The following is a 23,769-nucleotide window of genomic DNA, read 5'->3' as shown; positions in this document are numbered from 1 at the left end:
CATTTCAATATACATGGATGTTGTTCTTAAAAATATGAAATCAAAGTTTAAAGATTTGATCTATCAAAATGTGCTGATAAATGATAAGGGATAAATGCAAATTCGATGGTCAATACCAAAAGACCAAAAAAAAAAAAAAAAAGGTCCTCTACCATTGTTCATGTTTTATCTATTTTTTAAAAAACCGTAGAAGGAAAAATACCCTAGGGGGGAAAAATTGAAGCTTTACTGCAAAAGAAATGAATGCAAGAAATGGCACTTTAAGTAGTGAAGAGACGTGAAGCATTGCACCTTCATAGCCTGCTAAGGAGCAACAGCTGTACCTAATTTCAACTTGACGTGCTTCAGATCGCATATTCATATAGGTATTTAATGATCCAAACATAATGGTCCTATATAGAATAATTACTTATATGAAGGAGCAAACTTCATACGCATTCCTTTTTAAATGATCCTTCAAGAGAAAAACTGCACTGGCTCTTTGAACAATGAATAGTCTCTTTCACCAATCCAAATGTTTGGGGCTAAAAAGCGTATCTTTTACGAGAAAATAATAATAGTGGTGAAGTTACTTCTTTTTGACAGACTCTTTTTGTTTCCCCCCTTCCCAGAAAAGCCAGTACAATGACAAAAGGTAGAATGCCAGGCCAATTATTAAGTCATACTGGTAGATGGTTACAAGAAATATCAGAAACAAAAGGACATAAGGGACTTTAGAGTTGGTGTATTTCGAAAGCAGAGATTCGCTGCTTTCAGTTTGACCTTCCTGGGCAGGGAGACTAGTGGAAGTAGAGCTCTCAGATTGCTTGTCACCTGAAGAGCCCAGTGATTGTCCGGAGGCTAATCCTTCATTTTCATGCCTTGCCTGTTCCATGTTCTCAACAGCTTCGCCGATGAAAATCGTTGACCGTAGAGATTTTTCTACACCGTGTTCTCCTTGTTGAAAAATCTGGCTTTTAAATCTTTCTCTGCTACTACCTGAGGTCTCTGTTCCTGAATTTTTAGAAACTTCTTCAGGTATAGAACCAAGATGAGGGTGCTTCTCAACACCCTGGATTTCACTTGTTGGATTACAATTATATTCTGATTTAGTAGAAATAGATTGGAGAGTCATGGTAGTAATTATATTTTCTACAGCAATTGCCTGTTCATGAGATGGCACTGAGGTTTTAGCATGGTGATTGGAAACGTGAGAGCCATTCTGAGAAGCTCTGTTAGTGTCTGAGTTTAAAGCAGAATGAATAAGAGCATCTCTATCTCGTTTCTTTAATTCTTGGACCTGTTTATGATCTTTATTTTTTGGAAATGTTTTTTCATCTTTTGGTAACATTCCCAAATGTAAATCCAGTTCTGATGCTGCTTTTTGATTGCCTGTAACAACTTGTAAGGATTCTTCTACAGATGTGAAATTTCCAATGCCACATTTCTTCCTGTCATGTGTCTTCCCAGGATTGTATATAGATATGGTTTCTTCTTTCTCCATTTCATCTACATGTACATTACAAATACCTAAACGTGATTCCTTTTCAAAATCATTGTCATAAATTACACCTCCTGTATCTCGTTGACAAAGGGTATAATGTGAATCATCATTTCCCCCTTCATGTGGATCAAACGCTGTTTCCTTTACCTCGATGGGCCTGTCACTTCGTGCTGTCTCTTGAGGTACCTTAGCAATTATTGCTTTTTCTCTAGCAGACATGCTTTCTAGAGCACTTTCTGATGTTGTCTTAATTATATAAGCTGTACCTGCTTCTGCTTTTTCAGTAACACCATGATCAGCTAGAGAAGACAGTTCACAGCTCACTGTTTCTTGGCAGGTAAACAATTCTTCCGTAGGAATAGCTTTCAAACTCCTTGTATTATCTCTTTTTTCCCACATGTCTTCACAATCTGCTTGTTCTTTGATCTGTTCTGTCCTATTTGTCTTGCTTTCTCTTGCTTCTCTCTGACTTTCTAGAACATTCCAACTTAGTTTCTGTTGTGCATTCTTATTCTGATCTTCACGATTAATCCAATCTGATTTTTCTTCTTCAACTTGGAAAAGGCAATCATTCTTCAAAACATTTCCACTTCTTGGTGAACAAACTTGGCCACGCATCCCTCCTAAAGTAGTGCCTTCACTAGTCAAGAGATCACGTCCTGGAGTTGGTAACATAGCTTTTTCCCAACTTAGACTTATTTTTGGCAAATGAAACATATCTGCGCTGATTGCCTGGTTGGGAATTGTGGTGTCTTTACTCAGCTGAATGGTTAGGTCTCTGTTGCTAGCTGCCGCCCCTTCTGTACTGATTTCAGAGTGGCCCATCTTCCTTTCTTGGTCGTGTAAGATTGAATGAAAATTTTTGCTTTGTTTTACATTAACACCTAACTGTATTCTTTGCTCCTCCTCCTCAGTCTTACCATTGTCATAACCTTTCTTAGAAAACCCTTTTTCCATTGATTCTTCTGAGTGGAAATCTCTTCTTAAACATTCCCAATCTTTTATTTCAATTTTCTCAGCTCTTCCTTCATGTTTTTTATTAAAGTTGTCTGCAACTAGTTGATCTGAGGAGGGACAAGATATTTGCACTCTGGCTCTCCTTTTCGCGGGATTAGCATTATCATCCAGTACTTCTTTGCTGCTAAGATGTAATCGCACTAATTCATTACTGCTAGTATCTCCCAATGGTGGCTCGATTTCTCCTCTATCTGTAGTAATTTCCTCTGAAGGTTGATGTCTACACTTATTTTCTGAGGAATATTTTTCAATACAGTAAAAATCTCCCTTTAAGGGGCTTTCTGCTGATGAACTTGGAGACAAAGACCTTTTAAACAAGTCAGGGTGTACTTCACCATGGCTTTGCTTCTTCTCTAACCCCTCAGCTTTATTTGGAAAATTGACCGGATCTATTGCAAAGGTATTCTTTTCATCTCTGGAAGCAGTACTTCTTATTAAGCATTGATTTATCTTAAGGGATAAAAAACAAAACAAAACAGATAATGATCAAATGATTTTAAATATACAGAATGAATTAGATTTCATTAGTGGGGCTAGCAGTTAACTCATAGATTTCCTTGATTCATTTCATTTGTGGATTTTGTATAAATTCTGAAAGCCGGATGTTTTGGGGGGATCCTTTTAGGCTATGACTTGTGAATGAGATTAATAAGAAAAGGGACCAAAATTAATCACTCTCCTTCCAGCTTCCAAATATCACATTGTATTATTCAACTATTCTTGCTTGTCATTGCACTTTCTCCTCACTTAGGATATACACATTGATAGCTCCATGCTAATCAATTAGAGAGCAGCTTCCTGGGTGCCCCTTGCTGCATTTACACTTGCTGTAGGTGCCCCTATTACAGTTTCTCTTATTAATATGTTTTCTGCAAAGCCTCTGCAAACTATTAATAGCAAAACGTCACTCAAAGAAAAGTGAGGGAGTTAATGTCTCTGCAAATTCTGTTTTAATGACCCTCTGCCAACTGGTACTCAAATGTATTTGAGCTCTTCAGTGATGCCAACTGTCAGGATTTAACAGTGAGATGCCTGTGTTTTTTTTTCCTCCTCATAACTGACATTTGCATGATCTCAATAATTATATGCAAATCTTACGTTTTCCCCTTCTTCTCACATAAGGCTCATGTTACTTGTCAACTGCACAGCTGTCTTGTAAGCCAATGCCTGTGGGTTCCACAGATTTGGTTGTATTTCCATCTATTATAGAGCTTCATTGTTTTATGCATTAACGTCAGCATGGAGCAAATTAGCATCTAAATTACAGCTCCCTGTTCATTTATTGGATGTACAATCTCAGTAACTTCTAAACAAACTTTTATATTTGAGCCTGCTCATTGTAATGAGGTGTATTGGTGAAGCATGTGATTTTTCAGGGCCCTTTCATTATATTCTGTGGTTTGAAAAAAAAAATGGCGATGTTAACTTTCAGCTGGTGAGAATTCTCACAATGGGTGACAACTTTGTAGTTTCTTAAAGTTGGAGCAAAGTAAATTGCATACTTTAGTGATGCAGCTTCCATATCACTATAGAAAAGGTGGAAAATGTGGGGAAAGAGATGAGCTCTATTTCTTTTCTGTTTCAGCACTGACACTTGAAGAGGCAAATGTCATTTTAATCTTGGATGATTATGAATCCATGTATCCTAATGATATGAGCTCCAACCAAATACAGTAAAGAATAAATTGCATTATGTGACTCATTTACTCCCATTTCTTCCTTTGTGATAAAAATGCTATCTAAACCATCCCCCCAAAATTCCAAATAGATTGAATGTTCACCAAGTGTGAAATTTATGATAACAAATTTAATACTAAATTGTACAGTACTGAATTTGTTTCCTGTTTAAAAAATATAGCACAGGCTATTTTCTCCTCATTTGATAATTTAATACTTCCTAATGATATAGAACTGTGAGATTCTCACAAAGATGGAAGTAAGTTTTTTTAAAAAAATGCTGTTAAATGCAGGATTCAGACTTGAAAAGCTGGACAGACTCTAACAATCATCGAGTCCAACCCTCTCATTTTACAGACGAGTTTATGCTAAGTGTACACTTGTCACAAAGATTAGAAATGCACATCAGCATAGTGCTTCCTCTTCTATAATTCCTACAAACTATTACTCAGAGCCGCTGGTGAAGAGATAAGAAATGAATGTCATTAATTTACCACTGCAGAGACCAGAAGCAACATACTGAAATCAAAGTGCCTTGTTGATCAAGCTAGAGATGCAAGGACAAAATAGGCTGTGCTTTCACATTTGCAAATTATATTAGTTGAAACTATTGAAAGGCAGGCATTGCAGCATCTTTGAAGCATAAATGGATTCATCCTCTGTAATACCGTGGCAACCAGAACACTTACCATCATCTCTAATTCTTTTTCATTATGTTCATCATGTTCCCTGTTTACATCTTTTACATTTTGATTACTGGTTTCCAAGTCTTCCTTGTCCTCATGAGAACAAACAATTGTTGGGATATAGGTATCTGCAAAGTTAATAAAATTGTGTCTGTGTAAGATCGTTATCATTGTAGGTTTTAAAAAAAGACACAGATTTTGTTTCAAAATTAAATTAAAAAATCAAATAAAAAATATTACCTGTAATCTTTGAGTTCTCAAAGTTACTCTCATTTGATGTTGCTAATGATTCTTCTTTACTGTCAAATTTAAAACAGAATGTTATAAATGTTTTCTGAGACTACCTCTTCTAAGTATTTTTGTACAGGGGAAAATTCAAACAGATAACAAGTCAAATATATAACCTTTCATATTTTCTTGCATTACTTGGTATGCTTTTTAACTAAAATTAATCTCTTGGAATAATTCAGTAGTAATTCACTAGTAGTAGAAAAATTTTTAAATAATTTCCACAATGCCATATTTATAAATAAGATTGTATTGTCTATATTTAAAACTTACATAACCAAAGCAAAAATATATGTAAATGCTGATTATTCCATCATGCATGAATTTAATCTTTGCAAGTGAGAACATTTTTCTCTTGGTTTAAATGATAAAGTTTTATGAACTGACAGTCCTTTTGTGGTCGTGGAAATTGCTTTTTAATGTTCCAATTATTAATTTTTTTGTGTTGCATTTTATTCAAAATTCTTTCAGTTAGGTGGATATAACATTAACTCTCTCTCTCCAGGAAAGGAGAAAAAAAAACAAACTAAAAACTGAAAGGCAGCTAAATTTATACTCAGTTCAAAGACTTTATGTCTGTATTGCCACAGGCTAATTTTACAACCAAGACTTCAGATTGCACATATGAAAGCATGTATTTTCTTTCTTTAAAATGATTTGGGTTATTCTTCCTTTATGATAATTTTCTGCATGGTGATTAATACATTTTTCTTTCAAATGTACTCTATTTGTAGGTATATTTGTGGCATCGTTAGAATTTAGATTTGTTCATGACACTCAACAAACAGGTCAATCAATTGGAAATGATTCAGCCAGTGTTCACATTTTCTTGTATTGTCTCAGCTGAATTTTCTTATGATGACTTTCTCAATGACCTTTTCTCTTTAATAAAATGCATCTAGAAAGTTGGCAATGGCTGATAAAGTTGTGTAATAGAGTCTACTCTCCATTGCATGGATGATGTTGCTCCAAATCCCAGGAAAGCCAATCTTTTTTCAATCATGAGAAAACTTCAAATTCTTCCATCTAGACTAAACAAGAAGGTATTTTTTGTATGTATTTATGTTTTGTATATATATTTTGTATATATTTAGAAGTTTATAAGTTTAATTTAACTGTACCAAAAATATTTGGTATTTTTCAGTGGGTCCATGAAGAAAATGTTTCTGCATAAATATAACATCACTGGAAAAATATAGTAGTTACACAATTGATACTGAACCTATAAGTCTGTATTGTTTAATGAGGCCAATAATTATGCAAAGAATTGTTTTTGTGCAATCTAACTGCAAGCTGATGGGTTTTTTCCCTTCTCCAAATACATGATATTTAGGTACTTAAAAATATATAAACCATCACACACCATTTAGTTGTTCTTGCTCTCTCTTTATCTCCATAACAGTGTTGAAAATCTCATTTGTCGAGGGAAAAACAGCCATTTAAAGCCTTCTGTTTTTGACTAACCAAAATGCAATCAATAATTTTTCTAATTTAATTATCTAAGATACTTCAATTTTTAAAAAATGATTGCATCAAAAGAAAATAAACCTGCTTTTAACTAATATGAGGGACAAAAAAATTAGGTACTAAAATGTATATTATTATATTGGTGTCTTATAGAACATGTAAATACATAAAATGGGAGAGAAATCTTAGATTCAGGGATAAATACAAGAAAGAAAAGCTGAAATACATGAAATTTAAATATTATACCAAATATCTATGAAGAAAACTAATAGAAGATGTGTAAGACTCCTACTACAAGGAAAAGAATAAAGTTGTATCAAGAAATAAAAAACCTAGAAAAATTGAGATACATACCATGTTCATAGATAGGAAGAAGATATATTAAAGTATTAATTCTCTCCCAAATTGATCTAAGATTCAGTCCAATTCTAATCAAAATTCCACAACAGTTTTTGGGGCACCTGGGTGGTTCAGTCTGCTAAGCATCTGCCTTTGGCTCAGGTCATGATCTTGGGGTCCTAGGAAGGAACCCCACATCAGGCTCCCTACTCAATGGGGAAGACTGCTTCTCCCTCTCCCTCTGCCTCTCCCCGTGCTTGGGCTCTCTTGTTTGCTCTCTCTCAAATAAATAAATAAAATCTTTTAAAAATACACAATTTTTTACAAAATTGGAAAACACTATCTTTTTTTTTTTTTAAGATTTTATTTATTTATTTGACAGAGAGAGATCACAGTAGACAGAGAGGCAGGCAGAGAGAAGGAAGCAGGCTCCCCGCTGAGCAGAGAGCCCAATGCAGGACTCAATCCCAGGACCCTGAGATCATGACCTGAGCCGAAGGCAGCGGCTTAACCCACTGAGCCACCCAGGCGCCCTGAAAACACTGTCTTAAAGAGAAGACTAAAGGACTGAAGATAGATGAAATATTTCTGAGAAGTTGCTTTGAGGAGAAACCTGTTCTACCTAATTTCAAGAAATCTTATGAAGTTTTAGTTACTTAAGACTGCTATGCTGGGGGCACCTGGGTGGCTCAGTGGGTTAAAGACTCTGCTTTTGGCTCGGGTCATTGATCCCAGGGTCCTGGGATCCAGCCCCACATCTGGCTCTCTGCTCAGTGGGGAGCCTGCTTCCTCCTCTCTCTCTCTCTGCCTGCCTCTCTAACTACTTGTGATCTCTGTCTTTCAAATAAATAATTTTAAAAAAAGACTGCTATGCTGATGCACATATCTAGAACTTGGGTATATGGCAAACATGGTTACATAGCAGGTAATAAGAGATTGTTCAATAAATGGAGATAGGGAAAATGGCTGCTTCTACAGAAAAGATGAAATCAGCACAACATGTATTCAAAAATCAACTCCAGATGGAATAAGACCTGAAATGTCAAAAACCTTGAAATTCTTTTATTTTTTTTTTAAGATTTATTTATGGGACACCTGGGTGGCTCAGTGGGTTAAAACCTCTGTCTTCAGCTCAGGTCATGATCACAGGGTTCTGGGATTGAGCCCCACATTGGGCTCTCTGCTCAGTGGGGAGCCTGCTTCCTCTTCTCTCTCTGCCTGCCCCTCTGCCTACTTGTGATCTCTGTCTGTCAAATAAATAAATAAATTATTTTTTTAAAGATTTATTTATTTTTTCAGATATATACATGCATTTTAATTTTAATGTTTGTGGCAATACTGTGCAAGACCAATGTTTACAGCCTTATATTAATTTCTCCAGCAGGACCCATATGTAGCAGAAGTGTTCATATTGCTTTTATTTCTGCTTGTTAGACTAATAGTATCCTAAAATAATATAGCCACCTGGAACCATACTTACACAAAATATAAAAAGAATCTAGATGATTTAATTGTATTCTGTATTTCTGTAATTCCATATTAAAAAATCATAAGAGAACTCACAATGTAATTTTTCCAAAACACAGCTTTTATTATAGCACACCCTAAATTAGATATACCTCTCTCTGTAAACACTGTGCATGTTCATGAAAAGTCTGGTTTCCTAAATAGGTATAATGAACAAATATAAGCAAAGTTGTTCAAGAAATTTACCCTTGAAACTTAAATTAACTATTACCATCTTTGAAGTTGAAAAATAACACAGAAATGTTCCACTATGGAATGTTGAAATATAAACAATTTGAATTTTAAAGTCATTTATTCTTTTGAAAATATATTCCTGTTTTAAACAACCAAAAAAATCTAAGATTCAAATTTGTCTCTATGAATAGGTTAAGCAATACACTAAATCATACTTACTTAGAAGCAACAAAAACTTTGGCAGTAATGCAACTAAAGTCTAATGAACCCAGAAGTTCAGATAAAATTGGAAGTCTATGTATCCTCTATAACAAAACATTTCCTTCACTCAGAAAAAAAAAAAAAATCTAGCATCTGATTTAAGTATATAAAGCCAAAATATTCTCTTTGCCAGTGCTCTGCTGAAATGTGAAACTTATACAACCAGTTTCATTAAATTGACCAGTAGAGGTTTATTTTTACTCCTGTATATTTCTGGTATCTATTGAACAGGTTTTACTTTGATGGAAAGCCATTTTGAGTCATGGGATTGTCATTAAGTTACAATTGTCACTGACCTGATTATCAGAAGTATGGCTAGTATCAATTATTTATTTAGAGAGCACAGCAGGAGGAGGTGCAGAGGAAAAGGGAGAGAAATCCTCAAGGAGACTCCACTCCACTCCCAGTGCAGGGCTCATTCTCACTATGGTAAGATCATGACCTGAGCCAAAACCAAGAGCCTGTCGCTCAACTGGCTGTGCCACCCAGGCACCCCTAAGCCTTGAAATTCTTTTTTTTTTTTTTTTTTTTTAAAGATTTTATTTATTTATTTGACAGACAGAGATCACAAGTAGGCAGAGAGGCAGGCAGAGAGAGAGGAGGAAGCAGGCTCCCCGCTGAGCAGAGAGCCCGATGCGGGGCTCGATCCCAGGACCCTGAGATCATGACCTGAGCCGAAGGCAGGGGCTTAACCCACTGAGCCACCCAGGCGCCCCCTTAAGCCTTGAAATTCTTAATAGAAATATATGTGGGGCACCTCGGTGGCTCAGTGGGTTAAAGCCTCTGGTCATTATCAGCTCAGGTCATGATCTCAAGGTCCTGGGATCGAGCCCCGCATCAGGCTCTCTGCTCAGCAGAGCCTGCTTCCTCTTCTCTCCCTGCCTGCCTCTCTGCCTACTTGTGATCTCTGTCTGTCGAATACATAAATAAAATCTTAAAAAAGAAAATACATTTGAATATCTTACACACTCAGAGTTGGAAATTTTTTCTTAAATAAGAAGGGAAAAAAGTGACTATAAAAAAAAAGATTGTCAGTTTAACTGTGTTGAAATTTAAAACTTGTTCATTAAAAGGCAGATTTATAAGAGGAAAATAAAAATTACAAACTAGGATAAAATGCACGTGTTACATAAAACCAACACAAAAAGGCATCAAGAATATATAAAGAACTCCTACAATTCAATAAGAAAGCCCTAACATTTTCATAGAATCAAGGGAGAGGGACAGACCTTTCACTGAAGAGAAACTACATATAGCCAGTAAGCACAGAAAGGGATAGGCAGTATTGTTAGAGAACAGAGAAATGTAAATCAAGACCACAAGGTCTTAATATCCATTTAATATCCATTTAACTGATAAAAATTAATATCCATTTAATTGATAAAAATTGCTATCAAGTATACAAACTTGAAACAATCCAAATGCCCACCAACAGGAGAGAGACACAAAACTATGGCATAACATTAAAAAAGAATATTATATAGCACTCAAAATCAATAAACCACAGAGACATACAACAGTATGGGTAAATCTTAGTAATATAACATTAAATGAATAGTCCCAAAACATTACATCAGATGTTCTTTTTTTATAAGCTAAAAACTACTAAAGTAATTTGAATATATATATAGATAGATCTATAGTTACCTATAGATCGATAGATTTATATAGATCTATCTATAGATAGATATAGATAGATATCTATTGATATAGATAGATAGATAGATAGATATCTATATCTATCTATATAGATCTCTATCTCTATATTTATCTATCTATGGAGATAAATATAGAGATAGAGATCTGTATAGATTTATAGATCGATAGATATCTATTGATCTATAGATAGATCTATATAAATCTATCGATCTATAGGTAACTATAGATCTATCTATATATATATTCAAATTACTTTAGTAGATAGATCTATAGATAGATATAGAGATATAGATAGAGATATAGAGATAGAGATCTATATAGATATAGAGATATAGAGTTGCTCTGTGGCTTAGATTAGAGGATGACTTTAGATAAAATCCCACTCTGAAATTCAAAGTGCCAGTCATATGCCCATTATATCTAAAGAGTGAAATTAAAACAACTTTAGAAGAATTGAGGAAAAAAACAAAGCACTTGATGGTTGATGATAGGGCCCAGAACTATACACAGTTGTCATAGAAAGGAAAAGTACTATTGAATATTTCTAGTCTCCCTTTTAAGGGAGACTGAGCCCTTTTAAGCAAAGAAGTTTCATATTTATTTGTATTCCCAGTGGCTAACACAGCGCCTGACCCATACTAGTGGCATAACAAATGCTGTTGAGCAAATGCACAGCATCTTTTCTACTCTTACCTTCTCTTTACCTCTTTGTCTTATAATGCTGAAAGTTTTCCCTCTTCCAAAGCTCAGGAAAATGTTTTTAATTATGACTTCAAATAATTAAACAACTTCCTAAAATCTTATACACTTAGAAATTAAAATGTCAAAAAGATATGTATTTTGTGGAGAAAGTTCCAACGCATCTTAAATCATATAATATAGTCCTTTGTATTATTTAATCATAAGGGTCATTCATTCTTCTCGAATATATTTTGATCACCCACTCTCACAACTTAATAACAAACACTGGGAAATCAAAGATGAATAAACTATAATGTCTTAATCCCCTTCATTAAACTCCTTAATCCCCTTCACCTATTTAACACATCTCTAAGCCCACCTCCTCTCTGGTAACCACCAGTTTGTTTTTGAGTAGATTTTTTTCTTTTTTTTTTTTTCAATTTCTTTTCAGTGTTCCAGAATTCATTGTTTATGCCCTATAACCAGTACTCCATGCAATACATGCCCTTCATAATACCCACCGCCATGCTCACCCACCCCTCACCCCCTTCCCTCTAAAAGCCTCAGTTTATTTCTTAGAGTCCACAGTCTTTCATGGTTTGTCTCCTCCTCCAATTTAAAAGGGCTTAGCATGCTAAGCAGAGTGGGGCCGAATTCTTTATACACTTTTTAATCTCTGCAGGGGGTGGTGGGAAAAGGGAGTTCAGTGGGAGAGAGACATGGTCAGATGTCCATTTCAGAACCAATCTCTGGAGGTTCATTTAGGGACTTCTGTATGGAGAACCTGTGTAGAAGACTACAGTATTTCAGGCACAAAAATGATGAGGTTTTGAAATGAATGGCAATGAGAAAAGAGGAGAGGAATCAAATTTGAGTGATGTGGAAACAATATGATTTGTTGATAAAGTCCCTGTAGATAGATTTTTTTTTAATCACTTTCTCTGCCTGACCTTGGTTGCATTAATGAGATTTAGAAAACTATATTTTCACTCCTAAGACCTAAGCAAGGAAGAGTTAAATCTGACAGTTAACTGGGGCCCCTGTACTATAAGTCAGGAAGGTGTTGAGTTAATCTGCAGTGTGGTTTCTGATCTCTTATGGACTGGGTGATCTACATCTCAGGTACCCAGGAGAAGCACCTTCTTCCTTAATCTCACATGCTTGGAAAGGGAACCCACAGTTATGCTTAGGCTCCTGGCTTTTAGTCTAGTCCTTCACTGGGGAAAAATAAAATGCCTTCCCATCCACACTGTTCACCTCAGTCCATAATATTCTAAGTGGTTATTAGCCAGCCTATAAGTAGTAACTTACTAGTATTGCTAGATTTGAGCATTCTATCTAGATGAATTTTTGAGGAACTCAAGATCAAGCTTATAAAATAACTTTAAGCATCTCTACTGTTTGGGACCCCTGCTACCTTGTCCCTCCCTTCTCCCATGAACAATATAGCTCTTGATATAACAACAGATCCCCAAATCGCCTTTCATATCAGAAGCACCAGATCTGATCTCTGTAAGTTTTAAATTAATAGACCTTCACATGGAGGTAAGGAATGGAGAATTATAGAGCTGAGAAACTCCCAAGATGATTTTGAGGTGAGGCCAAATTTGTAAACCCCGATAAAGATGTGATGTATCTCAGTGGACTGAGTCTATTGGGTCAAGCTATGCACACTGCCCCTTCCCTCGATGATAGGCAGTGGGAAGAATCATTGCTCTGCTTTAGTTGGCCCTCCTGGTCCCAAACCTGGTTACCCTATTCCATGTTAGTTTGCTATGACTTTGTATCATGCTTTCCTGCTATTTAGAAAACACTTAAGAGTGGAGAGAAATTGAGACTAATGCAGAGGCTTCTAGTTTGAGAATTTAAAAGAATGGAACTAGCATCATTTGAGATAGAGAATTCAGGAGGAGAAACAATGGTAAAGGAAAGCAATGAGTTTCATTGAGAAAATGTGTTAGGCTTAGAAAGCCTTTGAGCTTTTGACCAAATGGGAAGTGAAAATTAGGGTTTATTGAACCCAAAAGCCCAGATTTTAATGTTTTTTTCTCTCATAATATCATTGCACAAAGGCTTGCATCTTCTTTACAATTTAAATTTTCCCCCACTTCAAAGAAATGGTACATGACATTGAAATTTTATGTGATGGCCTCAAGTAGATAAAAAATATGTTTTGAGTATATAAAAAAACTAATGGTTTCCAATCAATAATGATCTATAAGAAATATAATAGTAACTTAAAATACATGGTAATCACTATTAATTCAGTTAGTCATCATTTAATAAATATTCAAATGCTTACAAATTTCCAAATTTTGTACTAGATCACCGCAATGAATAAGAGAGAGTTCCTGCTGTCAAAGGGCTCACAAACCACAAGGGAAGGCAGACAACGAAATAAAGGATTAACCCAGCAGTGTAATAATTGTGTGCTCAGTGGGCAGTAGTATGGGGTATGAAAAGTGCCCAGGAGGGTTTGCCCTTTAATTTGAAAACTAAGCAAGAAATAACACTTGTTAGAGAAGAGGGGAGCAGCAATTCTAAGCTTAAGGCACGTACAAATGCCTTATCCGTAAAAAAGCTATTCTAAACTTGTCAAGAAATTTAAGATACAATTCAAGAAGAAAGAAAGATTGTGAAATCCAGGGTATTGATTGGTGGTCAGCCAGCTGAAGAGGCACAAACTTTAATGTGGTTCACTGACATTCTATGTGAAAATAACCTGGCACTCATTACAAATGCTGCTTTGGAGGCCCAAAACCAGATCTGAATCAGCATGTCTGGCCTGGGGAATAGGAATCTTCATTTTTTTAGTAGAAGTTCAAAGATGTTCACGTGTTTGAAGACATCTGATCTAAGTGTTCGTTCCTATCAGGGCTATAGGAAAACACTCTAAGAATCCAGGAAGGTAATACAGGAAGTGTCTCCTTATGTCTCTGAATTTTCAGCAATTCACATCCGGTTATGTAAGGAGGGCTGCAGTTCTATGCACAAAGGAAAATAATTGTGTATGCATCACATATACCCATAAAATAAATACATTGAAACACAGACCAATTTATGTGCCTTGGAGAATAAAATGATGAAACATTGATAAGGTAGGAATTGAAATGTATTTGCAACCTAGTAAGTTAACAGAAAAACAATAATTTGTGTTTCTGAGTCAGCAGTTAATCACTCAAAACTTGAGTCAGTTCTATAGACTCTCTACCTCTGAGCTTCATGTAACTTCAGAAAGTTTACAATACTTTTTATGCCAAACTCCTCCAATTCACAGGATCTCAGATCTATAAGAGGTCTCATACTTGGACAGTCCCAACCCATCATATTACAGAGACAGAAACTGAAGCCTAGTTAAACAATATGGCAGAAGTCACACACACACACTAACTAGTTTAGTAGCTAAACTAGAACTACATACAAGTTTCTTGATTACCATGTCAATGTTCTTTCATAAAGGGTCAGTCCGGAGTGAAAAAGAGCAGGAAGACGGGGATGTAAATCTCATTCTTTCCTGTTATTTACCACTTACTAAGCCACTTTCTAGCCATGTGACCTCAGACGTGATAACCTCTCTATGCTTCAGGTTGCTCCAAAATATAGCCTCCTCCTTATACAAGGGCAATAATTTAGCATAGTTCTCAATACATGGAAGTGTTTAATAAGTTTATCATTATTATCACTATTGTTGTTGTTATTATTATTAGTGATGTGTGATAAACATACTCACTCTACACTACCATGGTACCCAAGTACCAATCTTTTCCTTTCACTTGGAGTTATCCGTAGTTTTTGATGTTTACCTTATATGCTCTTCTATCTTTAATTTACAAGCTACTTTCAAGGGTAAAATTTGCAACCCATGTTAGCATACTTGCTTAGTTCTTTTTACAGTGTCCTTCTCAGAAAACCATCCTCCAAAGAAAAATCACTAGATCTTTGGTAAAAGTAGCCTTTATTGAAAAATGTCCTCTCCAAATACAATGTTTACGGGAATGTTAACCCACACTTTATTTATTCAGTGTCAAGATTTAGGCACCATGTTAATACTACTGTACTACTCCAGTTTCTGGGTATGCGGCACTTCTGCTTTTGGAGTTGATTTTAACACTGTTGAAATGTAGTTGTTTTCGTATAAGTAATGATATGGTTTTCCTAAGGTCTTAACAATGCCTTTGTGCTAAAAAGCTCATATGTCTCTTAAGTGAGTGAAACCTCTCAGAGACCTGGTCCACACAATCTGAGTCTGTTGTGATGGAATTACCCAGCCAGTCCAGGTAAATATCAAGATTGGGTTGTGGGCAGCAAGAGTGTAACTCTGTTCCACAGGAATAAAAAAGTTGGCATAAAAAAGGATCATTTCCAAAGTGAGTCATGACTTGTATTTGTGTCTCCTTAACACTGCTGCAAAGTGTTCAGCATTGCTCAAAGAGAACCAAACTTGGAATTCTTGGGCACCACCTTTCACTCTGAAACAGCTAAAAAGTAAATAAAAGTTGAACTCTCAAGCCTTTCAGCCTGTCCTCTTTGGTCTCATTTTGTTTCCTCTATCCTCCTCCTTCCTTAAAGAAAGGGGAAAAAATGGAGAGCTTTTAAATTAGAAAAAATAGAACCTTTTTGCGATTTTTTTTTAAAGACACTTAGGAATACATTAGCTTTCGCATTGGCACTGACAAATGGCTACTTCTAGAAAGACTGAAAAGGCTTTCCTAGAATAATAATTACATCTTGTATACTATTTATTTTCATAATTTTGTGGTGATATTTTCCTGAAAATTCACCTTCTATTATTCTTTTTTTTTTTAAGCCACTTCTGAATTAGAGGATGGAGGAAAACAAAAGCTTATACTCAACAAGAGGTAATGTTGATAATACATTAACTACTGGAGCTTAATATATGTTCCTTTGGTGTTACAATACCAGTAGTCTTCTCTTGATAAGGAGTAAAACCAAAAACAGACGCAAAATATTTGATCAAAAGACAGAGAATTAAAGAGATAAATTTCTAATTGTGAGTGGAAGTATCTAAGGAAAAAAATTTAAAGGCATGATGCAGAAGGAATTTAGGTTGAAAAGACAAATTACATTCAGTTCCTTGATGATAAGGAAAGGACAATAAAATAATGATAGCTCTGCGTTATTCACAGGGATTGAAAGAAGCAAGAAATAATCTCAGAGAAAAAAACAGCAACATTTTTAAATGGCTTTATATTCCCTTCAACACTGAATCTGGAGACTAATAACTAATATGGTAAGGAATATGGTTACTTGGGCATCACATTTCCTTATCTTCAAAGTGAAGGTTCTGGATTAGATTAAGGATATCAAATACAATACCCTCATGCTGGCCTCTCTCTCTAGCACCTAAGGCAAGCACTGATAACAGATCAAGGAATTTTCTTGCTGAGACCAGATTCAATTCTATGAACCTTCTCCACACAGCCAGGCGGCCACTACCCATCAACCCTTTTATTGCTCAAATTGGAATGAACTTGCCCTTCTTAGTTTTGCTATGAAATAACATGCCTTCCAGTTTTAGTTCTATATTTATATAAATAATAGGAGTATCTATGAATATAATTTGAAATGTTTAATTTGGAATTTTCTTAAACCATTTTTTTAAAAAATAAAATGCTAGAAAAATCAGTACAAATAGCTACTAAATTAAAATTTCAATACAGTCAAGAATAAACTCTTGGTTAAATTTTATGGTCAGCATTATCAGTTCAAACTGATAGAGGTCCTAGCTGCACAGTTCGTGAGCTGATCCTGCATTATTTGTAGTAAAGATTACAGAATCATTTGCTTCCAATTCATCTTACTTATGTTCAGGTAAAACTTTTCAAATAACAGAACATTACGCAAATCACAACTGGCTGGATAAACAAATGTATTGGATAATACCTATCATATAAGTTCATTTATTACTTATAAAATGTAATCATAAACCATGGCAAACCACAAGCCCCTTGAGTAAACTCTAGTGAACAGCTCAAGCATTCAAGGAACTAAGCATATGCCACATTAGGGACCAGATGGTTTTATTGAGTCATTTTCCTGCTTTCCATAAAGCTGAATTACTACATTTCTAAAAATCTTTTCTGTTTCTCAATTAGAGCATTGCCCATTGCCTTGGTGCTTGATTTTGAAAACATACTGAAAACAATGGTACTATGCCTTCTCAATAAAGGAAATTTCAATAACTGAAAACATACCTTTGTTGAAGAATCCTTTGGTAAGTTTCTTTTCCAAAGTTTCTTCATTTCGTGACTTGGTTGCCTACTAAGGATTGCCCATACAAATCTGCCCTGCCATGTCAGAGTGCTGGATGCTATTTTTTCTTGCTCACCTCACCGTATAGGAATCAGGACAAAAAAAAAGACTATTTAGATTTAGTTCTGTGATTGAATCTGGGCAGCATGTGCCATTTTGTGGCAATGTGTATTTCCTAAAGAGGTACTACACTGTGAGCATCCAGTGAAGAATTAAGTATCTTCCTGGAGGTCCAAGTGTGAACCAAAAATTGTAGGTTGCTTTGGGAGGGGATATAATTATAAGCAGAATCCATTAATTATAAGTGAAGAAGATTTCTAGGTAAACCTGGCTCAAGAGATACTCTACCACAATCTGTCAGTTCTATTCCATTGAGAGAGAAATGTGAATGTTTTTAAACAGCGAGTACTGCAAAAACTCAAGAATACATAACAGAGGGATATCAGAAAAAGTTCTTAAACTTATTGGCCCCAAAGCCTTATTTTACTTGAGTTCTTAAAGGAAGTAATTGTCACCCATAGAGTAGGTGGGTGACCAGAAACTAGTGATTGTTCAGCTGAGAGTCCTGCTACTTCAGAAGCGACATCCTAATTCTTCAGAGTTCCCCTGCAAAGTAGTTGCTAAGAGTTTTATACCATCTCCATCTTCCAAAAATTACCAGAGTATTGTCATGTGTATTTTTTCCCCTAGGATACTAAGTTGCAGGCATTCTTTTTTTCATAATGATGTTGATTTATCTGTTTGTGTAAAAAGTCACTATCACAGAGTTACAACTACTGAGCCAGCTAATTGCAATTACAGAAACTCTGATTAAACACATTTTCCTTGTGGAATCTGCATGTAAGTATTGCTAAGCTATTTGGTTTGTTAAATACTGAGATACTGAGCTTTGACATACAACCTCCTTAGCATTTGTGTTACATAATTGTTTCGAAACTGTTTTAAGAAAAAATAATTTAAAATGTAAATTATTATATCCAGTGTATTTTGGGGAGGCTTAGGAGGCAGAGGCAACACAAAGGAGCAAGAGACTTCCAGACTTTGAATTCAAGTCATTCAAGAAGTGACCGTCTCAGAAAAAAATGTTTGCCAAATGGAGGGTGACGGGTATGAGATCAGAGTACCAAATTGTAACTGCTTACCTGAGCATCTTTGCCCTCAATTGTTCCTCAAAATAGCAATGTTTACAACTGGCTGTTCGTTTGTTATTATTATTTTTTTTTAATGGGGAACAAAGTGCTAGGAAACTTCTCCAACTTTTTTCCCCAGCTTCTACCCATTCCTGTCTCTTGACAAAGAATTTCAAGCATGTGTCGATACTCCTTCCTTCATCTAGAAAATAAATCAGGTGAGATGGTGTGTAATTCAGTAGAAATACTGGAAGAACAATTCTTCAGTATTTTTTAATAGGAGATCATAGATTTTATGTTTGCAAAAAAAGCACCAGATATTTTAAATATAGTAATTAGGACTAGCGAAAGTCAAGGAGTACCAAAGCAAGCTAGAAAAGTTTAAATAGTGCCTTCCTGCGACTGCCTTGAATTGTTAAATTTAAAAGTTATAAAATCATTTTTTAGGTCATTTCTTTATTGCTTTGAAATTAATATATGTCTGCCATTTCCTCTTTATTTTAAATTTTTTATGTATTAGCTGCTGTGTTAGTTCTAATGAGTGTTTATTATATGAAATCTATTCTAATTCATTTCCATGTTTGAGTAATTCAGTTTCACAAACATATTTCCAAACTAGCTATTCTACTTATGCTAATGACAGCATAAATTGATATATCAGGGAAAAGAGAAATATGGTAAATTGGGTTGGATGGTTTATGTTAAAATCCAAATAAGAATCCTATTATCCAACTGGATTTGTATTTAACTGCATTTGAGAAGTTTTCTAGGCAGAGAAGTAAGACTTAAAGCATTATTTCTGAATTTAGTGCTTTTGTGAACTTACGTCACACATTCAAATCATCTTAATGCATCTTTTTGTCAATTCTTCACAATAGTGTTACAAAAGGAAGGGAGGAGAGGATACATTTAAAAAGCAAATGAAAAAGAACTCAATGGGAGCCTATTAGGCTACCTGTTGATGAGCATGTAAGAGAGTCATTAATATGCTGCTCATTGACATGATAGGCCATAATGACTCCTCCAGGGACGGTTCAGTCTATTGTGTCAGAGACTAGTTAGGGATTCATTAACGGGAAGACTCATGACTTCTTAATATGCAAATTATTAATGCAATGCACTGAGGCATCCCTCACAAATGTCCACATTTTGCACTACATGTCTTTTTTGCCACTCTTCACCCACACCTTTTGTGAACTGTCTTCTTTTACCCATCCTCTGTTTCAGATCTCTCCACAAAAGATTCCATACTCCTGCGGAATCTACCACTTTATATTCAAAGACCCTTCAGCCCACGTTTCTGGGACTTAATGCAGGTTCACATACACAAACCCCCTTGAACATTTTGAATAAGTCAGTAAAAATTCAGCATAAAATCTGATTGAATGTATTTCTCCCAGGTCAAATCAGTTTTTGGCTAAAGGCAGGGCAACATGAACAAAGTGGTTGTTTTTAAGAAATGAGACTTTGAAACATGTATAGTATCATTTATACTGAAGGTGAGAAGGGAAAGAGAAAAAGAGAGTTGAGAAAAGCCCAACAGAGAAGGCACGAGGAAAAAAAAAAGTTTAATTAAACGAAGTAGGAAGAGTAACTATTCATACCAATGTAATACATTAAATGAAGAAATGAATTTAAGCCACTCAATGTCTGACATACAGCAAGTCAATCAGTAATTAGTAGCTGTTACTATTATATTGGCATTTTGAACTTTGCACAAAGATGAAGTTGATATCTTCATTTCCTTTTGAAACAATAAGAAAAATGTTATTGAGTGAAAGTTGTTCCATTTTTAAATTAGAATACTATAAAGAGGGGATCAAACACATTCTTTATTTCTATAGCAGAATTAGCTACAGCATTCATGGAGAGGTACTCAGGTATCCTTTGAAGCTTATCCACATTTCATGTATAGAAACTACATTTTAATATGCCCTTTCATGTGGGACTTTATATACTACCTATATTCATTTTCTTGCTACTCTATTATTCTAACCTTGTCTAAAACACAATACCTGCTTTGCAAAGTTTCAGGAGAAATAGACTCTATTTCTAATTTCCATTAGCCCTCAACTCTGTAGTAGATCTACAAGTCTATTTGTCATAAAATCCACATCTCCATGCAAAATCAGTAATGTTTTTTAAAGCTAACAACTTTATCAAATAATAATATATATGCCATAAAACTCATCCACTTTAAATGTACAATACAATAATTTTTAGTATATTTAGTGTATTTTCAGAATCATGCAGCCATGACCAAAATGTAATCTTAAACATTTCTAGTACCCAAAAAGAAACCTCATGTTCCTTAGAATCACTCTCCATTTCTCACCCCCAGCCTTAGAGACACTAATCTTCCTGTCCCTAAATATTTGCCTAATCTGACATTTCGTACAAGTGGAATTATGCAATATGTGTCCTTTCATGTCTGGCTTCTTCCACAGAGCATAATGTTTTGAGGCTCGTCAATGTTGAGGCATGTAACAGTGCTTTCTTTTTATTGTTTATTAGTATTCCATTATATATATATAACACACTTTGTATATTCATTCACCAGTTGGGTATTTGGATTATTCCACCTTTTCCTGTTTGTGGATAGTACTTCTGTAAACATTTACATTTGTGTGGACCTTGGGTGGAAACCTAGGTGTGAAATTGCTGGGCTATGGTAATTCCGTATTTCACATATTGAGAAATTATCATATTATTTTCCTAGAAAGTGGCTGCATCATTTTATAATCCCACCATCAGTGCATGAGGGTTTTAATTTCTTCAAGTTCTCACCAACGTTTGCTATTACCTCTTATTGATCATAATTATTCTAGTGCACGTGAAGTGATACCTCATTGTGGTTTTGATTTGCATATTCCTAATGATGTTGAGTATTGTTTTATGTGCTTATAGGTCATTAAAAGAGCTTCTTTAGAGAAACATCTATTCAGATGCTTATCTTATTTTAAAATTGAGCTCTCTTTTTATTATTGAGTTGTAAGAATTCTTCTGGATATAAGTTACTTAATGATATATGATTTGTAAATATTTTCTCCACTATGTGGATTGTCTCTTTTTTTTAACACTTTATTTATTTATTTGAGATAGAGAGAAGGAGGGAGAGAGAGAGGGAGGGCACAGCAGAGGGAGGAGCAGTGGGAGAGGGATAAGCAGACCCCCTGCTGAGTGGGAACCTGATTCAGAGCTCGATCCCAGGACCCCAAGATCGTGACCTGAGCCGGAGTCAGATGCTTAACCGACTGAGCCATCCAGGTGCCCCCTATATAGACTTTGTTTGAGTAAATCTCTTTAAATAGGAGACAATACTTTTAACAAAAATAATATTTATTAATATAATTATCACAAGCACCTAATTATACTTCACAGTCTTCTAATGTTAATTTCAAATACTGAATGCTAGAAAACATCCAATGCTTATTGGTCCTACCCAGGTTCTACACTGAAATAGATATAAGCAGATTTCAGAAATGCTTCAAACGAACATGTAGATTTGAGGAAAGAAGTTCAACTGATTTAGGAAGCTCACAGTACAAACATTATCCTATTTTTCTCTGGAGCCTACAGCTGGACGAGATAGAGTAATTAGGGAGGAGATCATCTGTGCCAAGATTACTATCCCAGTGGAAGGCCTTTAGATCCCTGATTAAATAGAGCGAAGTATATTCCAGGAAATCCCAAGTAGATAAAGTTAGAAGGGCTCAATAAGATAAAACTATGGTTGGAGATCAAAACCAGAGCAATAGGATACTTGGGAAGGACTAGTTGAGACCCAGATATGAACCAAAAGGCAAGGAGACTTTTGACTGAAGACATTGGGCCACAGACTGGGGCTGCAGAAGGACTCTGGTACAAATGTCAAATTCTGCTGAGACCCAGCTACATTGCCAAAGATGAGGATCTCCGCCACACCCTTAGCAAGGCAACAACAGACTTTGCAGTCAACACTCTGAAGAATACTTCTATCAAGTAAGCTTAAAGGATTCAGTCCTTCTGTTGCACATCATGCTAATTCAGAATAATGTTAGACAAAACTCAGTGTGTATTCATTCAACAAATATTTAATATTTGCTAGGCATGGGACGCCTGGGTGGCTCAGTGCGTTAAAGCCTCTGCCTTCGGCTCAGGTCATGATCCCTGCCTTGATCAAGTACCACATCGGACTCCTTGCTCAGCAGGGAGCCTGCTTCTCCCTCTGCCTCTGTCTGCCACTCTGTCTGCCTGTGCTCACTCTCTCTGACAAATAAATAAAATCTTAAAAAAAAAAATATTTGCTAGGCATTATACTAGAAGTTAAACCACAAGCACAAGCCAAGATTAAACAAACTCTGCCTTCATAAAGTTTACAGTCTAAAGAACTACAAATACAAACCAGCCGTTTAAAAATCATAATTGTTCTATTCAGAGCTGGAGAAGCATGGGGTCCTACAGCAAAAAATACTCGGAGCACTACCCTAAACTCAAGGAAGGGAGGAAGCCCAGGAAGGCAGTAGCTGCTGTGCACACATGTGGGCTTGTAAAGACACATTAGACGGGAAGGAGGTCAGATCCTGCAATCGGACTGCATATCATGTTTAAAAGCTTGATTTTATGAATCATAAAATATACATTTTTTTCAAGAAGAAAAACTGTTTTAAAAGAAAATTCTTAAAAGTTGACTTCGTTCTAAATGGCAATAAACTCTACCCCAATGTTCCTACTCTTGCTTAACCCTCTCACCATACCTACAAAAGCATTATTTCATTTAGATTTACTAACTTTCTTTTTGTTTAAATAGTATTACTCTTTTGATATATACTAAAACTAATGATTTCTAGTTTTTAAAAAAATTATAATTCAGAACACCTATGTTTAGGTCTTATTGTTTACACCAGTTATTCTCAATCCTGGGGTACATCAGAATCACCTGGGGAGCTTTTTTAAAAATACCTATGCCTGAGCCTTGCCCCCAGACCAATTCAGTTAGTCTTTGTAGTAGGGCCTGCATATGGGTGCCTTATTTTTCCTTTTCCTGTGTGGATCAAGCTTGAGAAACATCGGTTTACACCACTATACTACCCTGGCTTTCACTCTGTGAAGGTATGGATGTGGGAAA

At 35.5% G+C, this 23,769-nt stretch overlaps 1 protein-coding gene across 1 annotated transcript in view; it reads right to left on the bottom strand.

The window, feature by feature from the left end:
- Window positions 1-568: 568 nt before the first annotated feature.
- Window positions 569-23,769, bottom strand: part of PPP1R3A (protein phosphatase 1 regulatory subunit 3A) — a 40,153-nt gene continuing 16,952 nt past the window's right edge. The window contains exons 2-4 of the mRNA XM_059395646.1: window positions 5,104-5,162; window positions 4,867-4,991; window positions 569-2,950 (exon numbers count right to left, since the gene is read on the bottom strand). Of these exons, the coding sequence (XP_059251629.1) occupies window positions 569-2,950; window positions 4,867-4,991; window positions 5,104-5,162 (2,566 nt within the window). The remainder of the gene's footprint in view (window positions 2,951-4,866; window positions 4,992-5,103; window positions 5,163-23,769) is intronic.

Source organism: Mustela nigripes, chromosome 4 (genome assembly GCF_022355385.1).
Source record: "Mustela nigripes isolate SB6536 chromosome 4, MUSNIG.SB6536, whole genome shotgun sequence".
In the NCBI taxonomy this organism is placed as follows: domain Eukaryota; kingdom Metazoa; phylum Chordata; class Mammalia; order Carnivora; family Mustelidae; genus Mustela; species Mustela nigripes.
This window is presented reverse-complemented; position numbering and strand designations above follow the sequence as displayed.